The 16599-nt window shown below is 32.3% G+C and overlaps 1 protein-coding gene across 1 annotated transcript in view; it reads right to left on the reverse strand.

The window, feature by feature from the left end:
* BOLL (boule homolog, RNA binding protein) overlaps window positions 1-16599 on the reverse strand; it is a gene marked incomplete at both ends in the record, with an annotated part of 59804 nt that overhangs the window by 30751 nt on the left and 12454 nt on the right. Inside the window, 5 exon segments of the mRNA XM_081050781.1 lie at window positions 1717-1815; window positions 5402-5530; window positions 6308-6355; window positions 11664-11735; window positions 15701-15828. Coding sequence (XP_080906907.1) covers window positions 1717-1815; window positions 5402-5530; window positions 6308-6355; window positions 11664-11735; window positions 15701-15828 — 476 coding nt within the window.

The raw sequence follows: 16599 nt of genomic DNA on the forward strand, positions 1-16599 counted from the left end.
TTTGGCCTATGGCATAGTAGAGCCAAGATCTGTGGGGTAAAGTTCTTAGCAGTGTTTCTATAGAAATGCAAGAAGCAGTTTTCTTATTCCAGTTTTATTCTTATATGTATAAAGAAAGATATCTCTTCATGCCTATTATGATTTATATACAACATATGCGTAATTTTTATATGACTAAGTTAAAGAGTAAGTTACCAGTTTCTCTGTACAATTTCTGCCATTTCCTACTCACAGATCTAAGAAAATGCAGAAAAGGGTGTACTTTTAAACTAGAATTAAACTTTAAATTAAGAATGTTAAAAAAAAAAAAAGAATGTTTAACATTAAAGTTCTTTGGAAATTTCTCATATCCTAGTATCACTTCATCTTCTATTGGAATTATTCAAGCAATACAACTTCAATCATTTGTGTTTATATATATACATATACACACGTATCTACATATACAGAGGGTACCAAAAAATGTATACACATTTTAAGAAAGGAAAAAACTGTATTGAAATTGTAATACTCAATATAAACCGATAACAAAAGGTGACTATAAGTCATGTGTATACATTTTTTTGGCACCCCCGGTATACATGTAACTGAAAATAAATAGTACTTATCTAATATGAAATAGCTCTTTCAGCTATTTTTGGAGAAAATATTAACATCAAAGGAAGTCTGTTTAACATTTTGATACAAGTTTAGTAACACTCTGGGCTTTGACACTAGGTCAAAATTATGGTTTTGTTTCATGTTTGCGATACCAGTGGTAATAGAAGTGAATGAATACACTGAGTGGTGCGGATACACAAGAGAGTGGGGAGGCTCCTTAAAGTATACTGTTTTGTGTATTGAGATAGATCAGAAGCATAAATATGAGTGTGAAATAGCTAATCTCTATCATTTTATTGTAAACAGTATGCCTGCCTTACTTACCAAAGTATACTGCAAGGAAGATTGGAAGATTCATATTGCCATCACAATAGTTAATCAATCTGTGGTTCTCTTTACTAGAGATATTGTCCCATTTCTCTAAAGTGATGATGCAAGAGTTTCACTAAGAAACTAGATCACATGAGAATGAGCAGAATTCCTTGCTACATAGTAGATAGTTAAAATCTATTGAATTTATATATGGCTCCAACTAGATTACCTTTCTTTAGCCTGGATCTGATTTAGGCTACAAGAGCACAATTCCCAAATTCGAAGAGTTTAATTGTTTTCATCTCCCCATAAATTTTACATGCTATTAACATAGATAATAAAAAGTCTGAGTATACGAAATATCTAGGCAAATTCATAAAAACAGAAAGTAGATTAGAGGTTACCAGGGACTGTGAGGAGGGGAAATGGTTATTGCTTAATGGGTACATTTGGAGTGATGAAAAAGTTTGGAAAAAGATAGCTGTGATGGTTATACAGTATGGTGGATATAATAATACCACTTAGTTATACACTTAAAAATGGAAAAATTTAAGTTACATATATTTTACCATAGTAAATAAGATATTTGACCATGTATGGTTTATTCCTTGTTCAAAACTAATTAATAGCCATTATAGTTAATTTAGGGTTCTATTTCCTTTATATGAAAGAGTTAACAAATTCTGTACTTCTGATCACAAATGTGACATAAATATCCCAAGTTGTTCCTTTAAAAAGAGAAATTTGAAAAAGTTGAAAATGACTAAATAAAAACAGGAAAAAAAATCAAAACAAACTTCTTACTTTAATTGGTTCAGGCTGCATCACAGGTGCAGGCATAGCAATGGCACTTGAAGCATAAACTTGGTGATATGTTGCTTGAACTCCATGATCAGAATAAGGCTATTACCAAAAAAGGAAAGAAAGAAAGAAGTGTATTGTCTTTCATTTATCAATTCAAAATATTTATCCAACATTACAATGTACTATGCATTTTGCTACACAATGGAGAAACATAGATAAAAAAACACTTAGAAACACAGATAAAAAACACTTAGAGACTTTAACTTAGAGACTGATCAGAGACAAACAGTTAAAAATACCGAAAGTACTATGACACATGCGTAGGAATGCATGGGAGAAAACAACTACTTGCCTTAGCTTAAGAAAGTTGGGGAGGTGGTCAGGAAAACTTTTCTAGTGGAGTTGATGCTTGTATTTGAAGAATTAGGGAAAGAAGGTGGGAACAGTATGCACAAAGGCATAGACGCAGTTAAGAACACTTCTCATTTGAAAGATCTACCCGGGTTGTCTGGTATGGCTGAAAGGAAGACTATACACTAGAAGACAGCTAAAAGATGAGACATTAGAGCAAAGGGTAAGGAACAGATCACATAAAAGTAGATTTATGGCTCGCCCAACAGAGGTGGAACCATTCATTGAGATATGGAATACAAGAAAAGCAAAATTTTATGTTTATGTAATGTTGTGTGAGGGGGCAGGAGAGAAAAAGTTAGGTTTGTAATATATAAAATTTGAGGTACTTGTAAGACTTCTACTATATACATACTGTTGATAGAAAGCTAAATGGCTCTATCTAAAGTGGTTTCTACTTACCATCCCACTCATATTAACTTATATTTTACACTATATCTTCTACCAGAAACAATATTAAAAGAAAAGAATGCACATATCATTTTGTATGGAAATACCATAGAAATTAACAGTATAATTTATAAGCTAATATGAGTAATATTTCCGGAGAAGTCTTATTAGACTCCACTAAACAATGACTATATCATGATGATAAGTTATCTGCTGTCAGGAATTAAAAATATGGTTTAATGCCAATAGTAGATTGTAGCTAAAAATCTAATGTAAAAGAATTCTTACTTCACTGTCCCCTCCTTGAAAAACACAAAACAATAAAAAGAATAAAAGATAGATTTTTAAAATGCCATCATCAATTAAACAAGAAAATGCCCAAGATTTCTAAACCACAAACAATTTAGAATGTCTGGCAAATGTTGTGAAATTTGGACCAATGTAAAGGAGGACTCTGAAGCCTCTGAAGGTATTAGGAAGATAAAGATTTGCCTAAAGGTCAATGTCTTGAGAGACCTATTCAAAGAGTCTCAAGTGTAGGGGTGTGTCAGATCAAGGCAGAAACAGGGAGTATCTCCACAGAGATCCAATTTTATGTTACTTAATAGCAGGGGATGTTGAAATGAAGGAGGAATCGTGTTTTCATGATTTTTGTTATCTACTACCTTGTATTATAGCTGAGGAACAGTGCTGGAGGTGAACAGGGTGAAGATAGAAAGAGAAGTAGCAATTACTACAATCAAATACAAGAAATGATCCTCAGAATGCTAAACACTGAGGAAAGAATATATATCTCAAGCAGGAGATATCACAAAACAGTGGAAGGATGCTTGAGATGATAGCCTGCTCCTCTCATCCTATATTTTTAACAAATAGCTGGCCTCATTTAACGACTAGTATTATAAAGATGGGAAGGGAAAGCAAGCAACCTAAGCATCCATACTGCCTCTTCAAAGATGAGAAACCACCCTATAAAAAGTGGAAAAGTTCAGATAAATATAATTCATTTGAACCTTAAAGAAATTATAGTAATATAATGTCTAAAAAGGAGCTCAAAAATGAGATTTTAAGCCAACAGAAGACATTTACAGTGATGTCAGCAAAGTGGCAGAACTTGAAATAAAAAAAGATTAAAAACAAAATAGAGAAGACTTATTAGTTATAACAAAAAGGATAAACACGAGATATATAGTCATAGTTGTCTTGAAAAAGCATATAAAACATAAAAAGTACCATGATAAAAAAAATTACCTGAGAGAGATGATAGATATGAAAGACAAAAAGAGATCTAACATATGCATAATTGGTGTTCCTGAAGAAGAAACTGAAGTGGAATAAAGTTTTTTGTTCAAAGCTCTAACAGGGAAAAAAAGAGAACAAAAAACCCCCCTTATTTAAACACTAGTCTGAAAAATAAAAGGGCAGACTATTTCTTAGGACAAATATTATAAAGACTGATAAATTCCAAGACTTATCCTGGTGAAGTGATTTCAAGTTAAGATAGACTTTTTAGTCACACAGTTAAGAAAGAAGCAAATTGAATACAAAGGGGAAAATAAGGCAGACTTCAAACTTCTTTATGGCTACACTCACTACCAGAAAAAAGTAGACTAGAAAGTTCTAAGAGAAAAAAGTATTGTTATGGGTTGAATTGTGTTCCCTCAAAACTTATAGTTTGAGGAACTAACACCCCAGCACATCAGGGTGTTTATTTGGAGGTAGGGTCTTACAGAGGTAACTAAGTTAAATTATGGTCACTAGAATGGAACTTAATCCAGTATGACTGGTATCCTTATAAAAAATGGAAAATTTGGACACAGAGACATAAAAGATAATGTAAAGACACAAGGAGAAGATGGCCATCTACAAGCCAATAAGAGAGGCCTGGAACAGATCATTTCCTCATGGCCCTCACATAAAACCAATCCTGCCAACATCTTGATCTTGAACTTCTAGCCTCCAGAACAGGGAGACAATACATTTCTATTATTTAAGCCATCCTGGTTGTGTACTTTGTTCCATTAGCATTTGCAAACTAATATAAGTATGATGCAGTTATTTCATAGTTAGTCTTGTCTTCTTTCAGATTTATAGACAACAAACATGTTGAACAAATAAGCTTGTAAGAAGTGAAAGAATATAACATCCATAAGCCTTCTTTAGCAAAGAGAACTTGCAGATTCAGTCAATCAAGTAAATGATAAATGGAGGATGAAACGAAGAATGGGAAAATCCTAGTAACGGTAATGATAGTAAATATTAAGATCCAACTATGGAAATTATTGTTCCAGAACAAAATTATAATGTTATGAATGTTATCTATATAAAAAATAATACATTCAAATTGGGAGGTGGTGCTAATTTCCTAATCTTTCACAACGATTTAAAATACACCATGTACAGTTCCTGGCATATAAATGGTAAAGTTATTAGTAATGCTTCAGGAATATAATTTAAAGACACTGAAGATGATATTTACCATTTGCAGTTATGAAATAAATTTTATTTACCTATTTGAAGGAAGAATTTTTAAAATATTTTTTCTTGACTTAATTTGTATATGCTTTTAATTGACGGAATGTTAGCAACAATATAGACTGACAGGCAAATCAGAAGGAGGAGCAGCATTTGGTATCTTACTCTTTTCAAGGAGATCAAGTCAGGGATTAGCCTAGTAAAGTGAACAGATGATTTCAGAAATGATTCAGAACTAGTTAGTGAAGAAGTCTAAGATGAAGCATTCTTAGAAAAAAAGGAAGAAATGTGAATAAATCTAAGAAAACATAAGATATTCAGCTTCAATGAGAACCCTGAATAATATTTTTAGAAAAGAAAAATAAATGTGAGATGATAATAGATAAATTACTCTAAGACTAATATATACCTCTGGAACTGAAGCTTCCATCAGAGACAGTGGAGGAGGAACACATCCACCATCTTGTGCAATTTCCACTGGTTGATAAATAACCTCAGATGGTTGCAGGTACAGGAACGGAGCAGAAGAGGCAGAAGACTGAAATACAAAGCCATATTTATAATTCAAATGTGATTAGTTATTTCAATTTAACCAAATGACTTACCCACCAGATGAGAGAAATATTTATTTCATAATTTTTTGAAGTTTTTTTTAAGGATAGCATAGAAGTATCTTAGCAAGAAATTAGGAACTCTGGGTTGTTATAAATTCCAGTTGTGTAGCTATTATAAAAGAACTTTATCACTAGTAAGTACTAGAAGTTCTTAGTGCTTTAGAACTTCATATATAAATTCGAATAATACTATTAAGATCACTATTAAAGGTTATAATATAACCTACGGTATTTAAATTGGCATAAACATCTATTCTCAGCTTTGCAACTGGCCAGGGAAGTAGAAAATGTCAAAAAAGATTACAGAATCTTTTTGATGGTATATACTATTTGTTAACAAAATTGGGAGATGGACTACTTATTTGGGAGTACAATCCAATAAACAAAATCAGTCCAACAAACAAAATCTGAAGAAAAATGTTAAAATTTATATTATCACTAACAGAAAAATAAGTAATATTTATGTAACGCTCATTTAGAAAATGCTTTCACTTACATAGTCTCATTTGATCTTCACAAAAATTGTGAGGAAATTTACAAAGGTATAGTAGTATCATTACTTCCATTTTATAAATGAGAGCGCTGAGCAATATAGTGATTAAATGAATTGCCAAAGGTATCATAGTTAATAAATAGAAATGCCTCAAATCTAGTTCTCATGGAGTCTTCACAAAAGCACAATTGAAAAAGTTCATATTTACCTGAGGAACACCCCACTGCCACTGTCCTGATAGACACTGTGTAGGGGCCTAAAATGAAAGAAAACAGACATCACCCAAATTATAAACAAGGGTTAAAACTGGGTATCTAAAGAATGAAGTTGGACCCCTGCATCCCAAACCATATATAAAAATTACCTCAAAATGGATCAAAGACTAAAATTAAGAGATAAAACTATAAAACTTAGAAGAAAACAAATATGTAAATCTTTGTGACTCTGAATTAGGCAATTAAAAATAATATGTTGTGTTTAAAAATACAACAAAACAACAAAAGAAAAGAGATAAATTGGACTTCATCAAAGTTAAAAACAATAAGTGCTGGCAAGGATATGGAGATATTGGAAGTCTCATAAACTGCTGGTAGGATTGTAAAATGGTGTATGTAGCCTTTTTGGTGAACAGCATTACATTTCCTCAAAAGGAAATGACTCAGCAATTCCACTCTGAAGTATAAGACCTAAGAGAAATGAAAACATGTTTGAACAACTTTTACACAACTGTTCACAGCAGCATTTTTTTTTTTTTAGCAGCATTATTTATAACAGCCAAAAAGGAGAAACAATCCAAATGTCCCTCATCTGATGAATGGATAAACAAAATGTAGTGTATCCATATAATAAAATATTATTCATCTATAAAAAGGAGTGAAATACTGATACATGTGATCACATGGATAAACCGTGAAAATATTATGTTAAGTGAAAGAATCCAGTCACAAATGACCACATATTGTAGACTCCATTTATGTGAAATGTCTAGAATAGGCAAATCTATAAAGATATGAAGTTGATTACTGATGGCGTAGAGCTGGGGGTAGGAGGAAAGAGGAGTGACTGTTAATGGGGTAAGTTTTTTGTTTTTTGGTGGGATGATTAAAATGTTCTAAAATTTCAATATGGTTGCACAACACTGAATTTAGTAAAAAAAACACTCTTGTACACTCTAAATAGGAATTGTATGGTATGTGAATTATATCTAAATAAAGCTGTTATTTAACAAAAGTCACATTTATAATACTAATTGTAAGGTGACAATATAAAAGATAGACTATTCCTTAAATTAGTTGTATTATTTCTTAATAAATGTTTTATTCTTTACTTGTTTTCCATTTTTAATAAAGTTTTTTTTATTACTAAAGAAAAAAATAGAGAAAAAGAATAAGAAGACCCTATGGAGCTACTATCTAAACCAAATTACTGTTAGTTTTGTGCTGACCCAACTGCTAGGGTAACCGCACTGTATTATAATGGTGACCAAGAGAATGTGAAGTTTATGTTCTGTATGCTATATTCAAAAAAGCAGAATAATGTATAATCTGTTAAGAAAATATTTTAATAAAAAAATCTGAAATAAAATGATTTATATGTAGATTTCTTAGATAAATGAAATCACTATCTACTTACAAAGTGAGAAATACAAAGGAGATAATGATTAAACCATGCATTACCTGATTTGACTAACAAAAACTGATAAAACTATTAATCTTAGAATTTGTAAAAAGAAAGAGCAAGGAAAGATTCTTATCAAAGTAGGAATTTTAAGGGCTGAGTGATGATGAATATGTAACTGAAAAGAAATATGTGAAGTGAAATTATTTCTTATATTGCAAAATATTATGATACGCATTGGTACCAAAATCTTTTCTGAGTATATCTAGGTAATATATTTCCAATTTTATAATTTGTGTCAGGTGGAAAACCAGAAATAAAGTATAAAATTAAACTGTATTAGAAAATTTCCAGAATACATCTGCTATGTCAAGTGAGCTACAGCTATTGTATTTTGCCGTTTATAATGTGTCCTTTTTTGCCCAAATTTTTGAGGGAAAATAAGGATGTGTGTTATACATGGGTGATACTAATTCCATATCTACATCAATGTTTTTAATTCTTTTATTTATGCTTATGAGTTAAAAGTTTAGAAATCAATAATGATATCTGTATGCAAAATAATGCCCTGGAATAGGATAATTGATTTTATTGAACTTAATGACGAACTTGGAATGACGAAGAGTTCTTGGTCTTCTATGATGAGTAAATATCATAAATTTGTTACTGGTACATAAAATTTCTTATACCTTGTATCTGTTCTTGAGTTTTGTAATTATTTGTTACATAAAATTTCTTGTAACGTAATATGTTAAAAAATAAATGCTAAAATTCCTTTATAATTCAAAAAAAACAAGTACCTACATGTAAGCAAATAGAAATTTGATTTAAAAAATTAAAATGAAAGATTTTTCCCCCCTGAAAGTTTGGGCCGAAAACATGGTTGTGCATTATACACAGGAGCATATTATACATGGCAAAATATGGTACATGTAATCAATTAATGAAGGAGGGGCTGGACTCAACAGGGTACAAGCAGAAAGCAATTTAGCTCTTTTTCACCCTGCCACTTGAAAAGCATTGTGTAGAGCTGTTCCTTCTTGCACTTGGATAAAATTAGGACAGATTAACTTTTGGGGGTTGGTAGATTCTAAATGCTGACTCTCTAGTTAGGTACTTCACTGGATTCTTTGGTGATCTCCCTGCTGAGAACTTCTGACTGCAATTCTAGCCCTTGATTCTAGAACTTTACTTTACACAGATACTTTATCTACTGGAGTTGCCTTCAAGTTTCTTGGAAAGAGTCTCTTCTGTGAGGTTCACATCTTGCTCTTGGGAAATGTAAACCTTTGCTTGCTGTGAGTAGAAGTTCAACACATTCCCATGTAGCCTTCTCTCCTGGTTCTACCTCTATAGACCACTCCAGCTTCTTTGGACTTTTTTAGGAGATGTCAGGTTTAAGTAGTACCATCTCACAAATTTCCAGGGACAAATGTTAAGCTCTCCTAGTCATTTTCAGGAGTCCTCTTCACTTGGTTGAGGAGAAAGGGAAATGGCCATAGCACTCTTAATAACTCTCTTGTTAAAGAGAGCATCCTTCATCCTTACCAATCTCCTGTATCAATCTCATCCTCCCCTTATATGTGCTCAAGGTGGGCAATGACTTAAGGGCCCCAAAACTGGTTTCACAAATTTTGGCTTCTCATATTAAACAGCCTGGTACCTAATGTTCTGTCTTTGGGGCCTCTGCTGAAATTCTGAGGCAGTTTCGGAAAAGTCATGCTAAATATATATTTCAAATAAATGCCATTAAGTTCTTTTCTTTCTTTTCTTTTTTTGAAGATTTTTTTATTGGGGGAGGGGAACAGGACTTTATTGGGGAACAGTGTGTACTTCCAGGACTTTTTTGTTTTCCCCCAAGTCAAGTTGTTGTCTTTTCAATCGTAGTTGTGGAGGGTGCTGTTCAGGTTCAAGTTGTCCTTTCAGTCTTAGTTGTGGAGGGCGCAGCTCAGCTCCAGGTCCAGTTGCTGTTGCTAGTTGCAGGTGGTGCAGCCCACCATCCCTTGCGGGAGTCGAACTGGCAACCTTGTGGTTGAGAGGTGTGCTCCAACCAACTGAACCATCTGGGAGCTCAGTGGCAGCTCAGTTCAAGGCGCCGTGTTCAATCTTAGTTGCAGGGGACGCTGCCCACCATCCCTTGTGGGACTTGAGTAATTGAACTGGCAACCTTGTGGTTGAGAGCCCACTGGCCCATGTGGGAATCGAACCGGCAGCACTTCAGAGTTAGGAACATAGAGCTCTGACTGCCTAAGCCACCAGGCCGGCCAAGCTACTTTCATTTTTTTTTTTTTTAAGATTTTATTGGGGAAGGGGAACAGGACTTTATTGGGGAACAGCGTGTACTTCCAGGACTTTTTTCCAAGTCAAGTTGTTGTCCTTTCAATCTTAGTTGCGGAGGGTGCTATTCAGCTTCAAGTTGTCCTTTCAGTCTTAGTTGTGGAGGGCGCAGCTCAGCTCCAGGTCCAGTTGCTGTTGTTAGTTGCAGGGGGCGCAGCCCACCATCCCTGCGGGAGTCGAACTCGCAACCTTGTGGTTGAGGGCATGTAGCTCTAACCGCCTGAGCCACTGGGTCTGTCCGTTACTTTTATTTTTAATAAGTTACTTTCATTTTTAATCAGTTTTATATTTCAAATGGTAATAAGAGTTTCAAAAATAAGTGACTTCTACCAAACCGAGTCTAATAATAAAAAGAATTCCAATAACCTTAACAATTCACATAGGTCTATTTTAAAACTTAAATATAAATAAATAAATAAATAAATAAATAAATAAATAAATAAATAAATAAATTCTCTTCCACTACTTCAGAGGTATGAAAGAATGTGATTTTCATATGTAAATGCTACAGACCAGAGGTTGGCAATTTTTTTCTGTAAAGAGCCAGAGGGTAAATATTTTAAATTTTGCAGGCCACAGTATCTCTGGGGCAAGTAGTCAACTGTGCCACTGTAGCATAAAAGCATCCATAGACAATATGTAAACAAATATGGCTGTGTTTCAACTACACTTTATTCACAAAACACCAAAATGGTCTGGCATTATAGTTCACTTATTCCAGTCTCCCACAGGAATTAATGAAAACTATAATGCTGGTTAACTAACAAAGATTGTCATGATATAAATCACAATATAATCGTTATTTTATTGGGTTGGTCTAAAAGTAATTGCGGTTTTTGCAATTATTTTTAACCTTTTAAACTGCAACTACTTTTGCACCAACCTAATAATATACATTACAGTTGACCTTTGAACAACACGGGTTCAAACTGTATGGGTCCATTTATACACGGATCTTTTTCAATAAATATACAGTTGGCCCTCCTTATCCCTGGGTTTTGCATCCATGGATTCAAACAACTGTGGGTTGAAAACAGTATTTTCGATCTGTGGTTGGAATCCAAGGATGTAGAGGGCTGACTATATGCATTGTTTTACAACAGTTTACATAAGGGACTTGAGGATTTTGGTATTCATGGTGGGGGGTGGTGGTCCTGGAACCAATCTCTAAAGCTCAAAAGTAATACTTGGATTTTCAAATGCTCACTGATGGGGATCAATGATCCTAACTTCTACAGTGTTTAATGGTCAACTATATTAAATAACAAGAAACTCATATAATATTAACAGTAATATAAAACAATCAGCCTGTGGTCCAATATTTGTATCTCACTTTGGTAATTATTTCTAAAGACTTTTTAGATCAAATCTTAGCCAGGGGAGCATAACTGACCTCATTACATTTCATAAAAGGAAGCAAACAGTCCCTCTTCCTGTATGACATTTAGTTCTCCCATAAAAACAAAATAAAACAAAGAACTCCACTGCTATCAAGGCTTAACTATCTCTTTTTAATTATTAGAGTATTTGTATGAGAAAGAACAAAATGAAAGTTACCCAAAAAAGGACTGAAATTATCAGAGTATTTTCACTGTTAATATAATGTTTACCTGGTAGTGATATGCAGGTTGCTGATAAACAGGCTGAGCTACCATCACAGGGGAACTAGATATAGAACGTGACTATAAGAGGAAAGAAAATGAAAAAGTTATTTTAGGGAAAATTCTTTAAAATAGCTTATAATAAAATTTATCTTGAACTGTTACCTAAACTCAGTCAATTTATGGTTTATGACTGGAAATGTCATTTTCCACCTATTATTGATATTACTACCAACTCCACTTAAAATCATCAGTATTCCTACTTCCATGTGGTTTCATTTCCACAGTAATGCTAAAACCACCACCAGAATAGTTTTAGTTCAAAGATTTTGAAATTATAGTTGTAAGAGAATGTTTAGAGGAAAATGGCAGTGGACTTAAGGTGACACTTCCTATTTTCATATGGAGATTAGCAGTAAATAATGTTTATATAGCACTTAGAACTGAATCAATAATCATCTCATTTTGCCACTGATTTCCCATTGGTTATAAAAAATCAACATCCTATTCCCTTATTCAACATTTAATTAAAGCAAGTAGATTATTTACTGAAGCATTTGTCAAATTCTATTTTATTAATTTGACATTTAAATTTAAATGAGTTAATAATCCAATAAACTTATCTATGTTTGAATAAAGTATATGTCTAACACTTGATTATTCAAAGTAATAGAGTTAACCCCATAAATAGATTGTTTAAAACCAGGTCATTAATAAATCAGGCAAGTCATATTACAAGATAGGCAAAACAGCAATTAAAATTCATTTTCTAACATGAGATCTAATTTACATTGCTTTAATCTTCACCCCCACCCCAAAACTAAAAAAAAGCATAGTTTTGCACAATTTACAGACTGTCATATCATATGTGGTACTAATAAAATTGTACCACAGGTTAACATTAGAACATAATATAATTTATTTATAGATTAAAAGAAGAAAAAATGATAATCTCAGCAGATACAGAAAATGCATTTGTTAATATTCAATACCCTTTTATGATAAAAACTCTTAGTACACAAAAATTGATTTAGGGCATTAATTCTCAACTAGGTATGAGTTTGCCCTCCCTATGAAATATTTGGCAATATTTTTGGTTTTCATAAATGTGGGGAGGCTAGGACACTGCTAAACATACTACAATGTACAGGACAGCATCCCACAACAAGAATCATCTGGCTCAAAACATCAACAGTGCTGAGGGTGAGAAACCCTGGTTAACGTTGAGTATTTCCCAAAACTACAGTGTGTATGTATAAATGTGTGTGTGTGTGTGTGTGTTTGTGTATAAATATAATATTAATGATGAAACACTGAACTCGTTTCCTCTTTCAAGAACAGTCATTATGTTACTGCATAAATACTGTAGCAGAGATATTGCCAGTGCAATAACTCAATGGGAAAAAAATGAGAAACAAAAGAGCAGAAAGAAATAGAGGTATACTAAATTATAAATGATTATAAATTATAAATGACAAGAGAGTTTGACAGTTTAAATATCAACGTTTAAAAATCAAAAAGCATTACTACACACCAGTTGCAACCTATTAGGAAATGTGATTTAAAAAATATATACCACTCATAAAAAGCAAAAAAAACCTACCGAGTACCTCAGAATAAATCCAATAAAATATGTGTCAAACTTTTTTGTGGGGAAGAAAAATTTGATGGAGGGATGGAAATAAAAGAATTATATAAGTGCTCATGGATAGGAAAATTTAATATACTGAAATGTTCTGAATTAATCTATATATGTAATGAAATTCTAATAAAAACCCAACAAAGGCTTTCACAGAACTGAACAAGCTGAATTATGAAATTTCTATTTATAAAAGCAATGACTTAGAAGATAGACTAGAGACTCCTGAAGTTTAACAAAGTGAGAGGAAAGCTGTATTAGATTTTTATGACTTGTTATTAAGCAACAGGAATTAAAACAGAATTGGGCAGGTCAGGCAAATACACCAATGGAACAGAGGAGCAAGCTCAGAAAGAGACCCACACATATGGAAACTTGGCATTTGATAGAGGATTTATTTCAAAACAGTGTAAGAGAATAGATTAACCAATACATAAACTTCAGATTTAAGAGCTAGATGTGAAAACAGAAACACTACAGCACTTTAAAAATATCTGTATTCTTGTGATATAAAAAAAGACAGTAAAAGCTGAAATATAAAGGAGAACATTAATACATTTGTCAACAGTAAAACAAAACACTTGTGTATGACAAAAAAAATCATATAGTTAATGGACAAGCCACAAACTAGAAGACATTTACAAAATTCATATAATGAACTCAAGAAAAAGACAAATAACCCCTATAGAAAAATGAATAAAGGATATGAAGAGGCAGCTCAAAGAAGATACTGGAATAGCCAACAAGTATATGAAAATCTTACCAGTGACTAGGCAAATGAAAAGTAAAACAAGATATTATTTCATAATAATACCGGCAAAAAATAAATATTTAGTAAACTAAAAAGTTTGCAGATCATGGAGAAATTGGAGCTCTCATAAGCTGTTAGCTAAAGTATAACTATTTGGCAACATCTATTCAAAGATGTGTATACTCTATGAATGTGAAATTCTACTTCTACATGTATACTACAGCCTAGATCAAAGTAAGGGACACGAAAATTTTCCAGTGGTACATGGGCACGAATTTGTTTAAGAATATTAATTTCAGATCCTAAATTTCATATGTACTTCCTGATTTGATCTCTTAATGTGTCAGTGTACGATGGATTCTTCTTTCATACTCCCCTTTCACAATTACCCTTTTCCTTCATTATTAACGGCTCCCTTTCTCACTCTTTCTGGTTCTTGCTATGCTTTGTTCTGGAATGTAAACACCAAGGGGGCATCAAACAAATAGACAATTCAAGAAGGCAATGCCCTTGAGAAATAGGAGAGAGCAAAGCAAAAAGAGCTTGTATAAGAAATATTAAAGGAAAGAAGGTACCTTATTTCATTCAGTGAACAAAATAAATTACGTGATAGTCAAAGGGATACATATTAACTCATTTATGTGAACTGAAATTCAGAATTTTAAACTAGAAACTAAGTTTTATTTTACTAGTTTTATTTGGTTGACTAATTTTGTTAACTGACTTATAAAACAGCAATTTTTGCTTCTTTTTTTCAACTGAGATATAATTTGCATATAACATTATGTTAGCTTCAGGTATACAACATAACAATTTCGTATATGTATATACTCAAAAGGATAACCACAGTAAGTCCAATTAACATCCATCACCACACATAAGAAATTTTCCATCCTTAAACAAAATCTACAGCTATAAGGTTTCATAAAAATATATCTAAAGCAAATCTACAATATATAATATGCCTAAACTATTTAAAATTATGATAAATTTCAGATTACCTTAAAAATAAGAGTAATCGTAATTTTTCAAAAAATTTAGAGGTTATATAAGCAATAAACTTTGAAGACCACTGTCCTGAACAAACTCACATGATACATACAAGATTTGGATGTTAAGTTTAGTCTTGATTGTAGAAAAAACTTACAGTGTCCCTCATTTAGGGAATATTATAACATTTCGAAATAAGTGAACTAAATGTACTAGAATCAACATGGTTTAATCTCAAAAACCTAATATTGAATAGAAAAACCATACTATTTACATAGTGTTTAAAAGCTGCCCAGAGCAATAATATACATTGTTTAAGGATACTTAAATTTGTAGCAAAAACACATAAGATAGACAGGAAAGATATTCTGGTTACCTCTGAGGAGGAAAAGAGGGTAAGAGAATGGAGGTAAGGAGATTTTATTTGAATTTATTTTATTCTCCCCATAAAAAAAAACAAGTTAAAAAAAACCAAAAAAAAAAAACCCCCAAAAAACCCCAACTTAAATATGGCAAAATGCTAACATTTACTAAATTTGAATGGTAGCTACATGGCTGTTACATTATTATTTGTACTTGTTTGTGGCTGACATACTTCAGAAATACAATAAATACTAAAAAATTGATAGAAATAGATGGAAACCCTTCTAATATAAAATGACTTACAGGCCAAGGTGGTGGGACAGAAGTTACCTCTGGAGTATGAAAATAAGCAACACCATTATGATAAGTATAAGGATATCCAGTTGAAGTTGTTAGATACATTGTTCCAGCTGCTGGCATTATACTGGAACCTAAAGCAAAGATTAAATAATAATAATTGAAATGTTAAATTTAACTTTTAAAAATGTAATTTCTGAACACTGGAAAATGTTTATCTTAACACACCTATATAGCTACAGTAAAAACCTAATGTTATAAGTGTTGTTTTTTTTAAATTCCATCTGTTAAGGTATATATATTTTCAAAGTTACTACCTTAGAGCTTTTATTAGCTTAAGGTGAATAAAAAAAGAAACAAGTTTAATAAGGGAAACTGAAAATGCACCAATTTAGATTTTAATATAAGTAAAATGAAACACAAAGCTTAACAATTTAGATCAGTGGTCATTTTTTTTACTAGTATAAATTATATATATTTACCTGAAGACTATAAACACTGTAGTAAAATTCCTAAGACTTTAGTAAGACCTTTTGTTTGTAAAGGGACTAAGATGATGGAGGTAATGAAGTTGGAAAAGATTCTGTTTTCTTGAAGACATTTTGGTTCCACCCTATAAATTCTTTAGAATATACTATCAGCAAGCATTCATTCATGTTATGACTCTCTTTTATTCTAGAGTCTCCCTTTGCTACACCTGTTGCTGGTGCAAACATGACCACAAATCTTCAAGTGGTTAGTTTTGGGTCCCCATGTCTTTTCCCAGGCCAAGTTATATATATCCCTCCCCCCAAAAATAAAAATTATTATTATTTTTGTGAGGAGAAGACTTTAAAAATTTATATAAGACAAATTAGATTAAATACTTGTCCAGGCAAGATTATATAAATTACTGGAACTGGCAA

Source organism: Rhinolophus hipposideros (assembly GCF_964194185.1).
Source record: "Rhinolophus hipposideros genome assembly, chromosome: 6".
Taxonomy (NCBI): Eukaryota; Metazoa; Chordata; class Mammalia; order Chiroptera; family Rhinolophidae; genus Rhinolophus; species Rhinolophus hipposideros.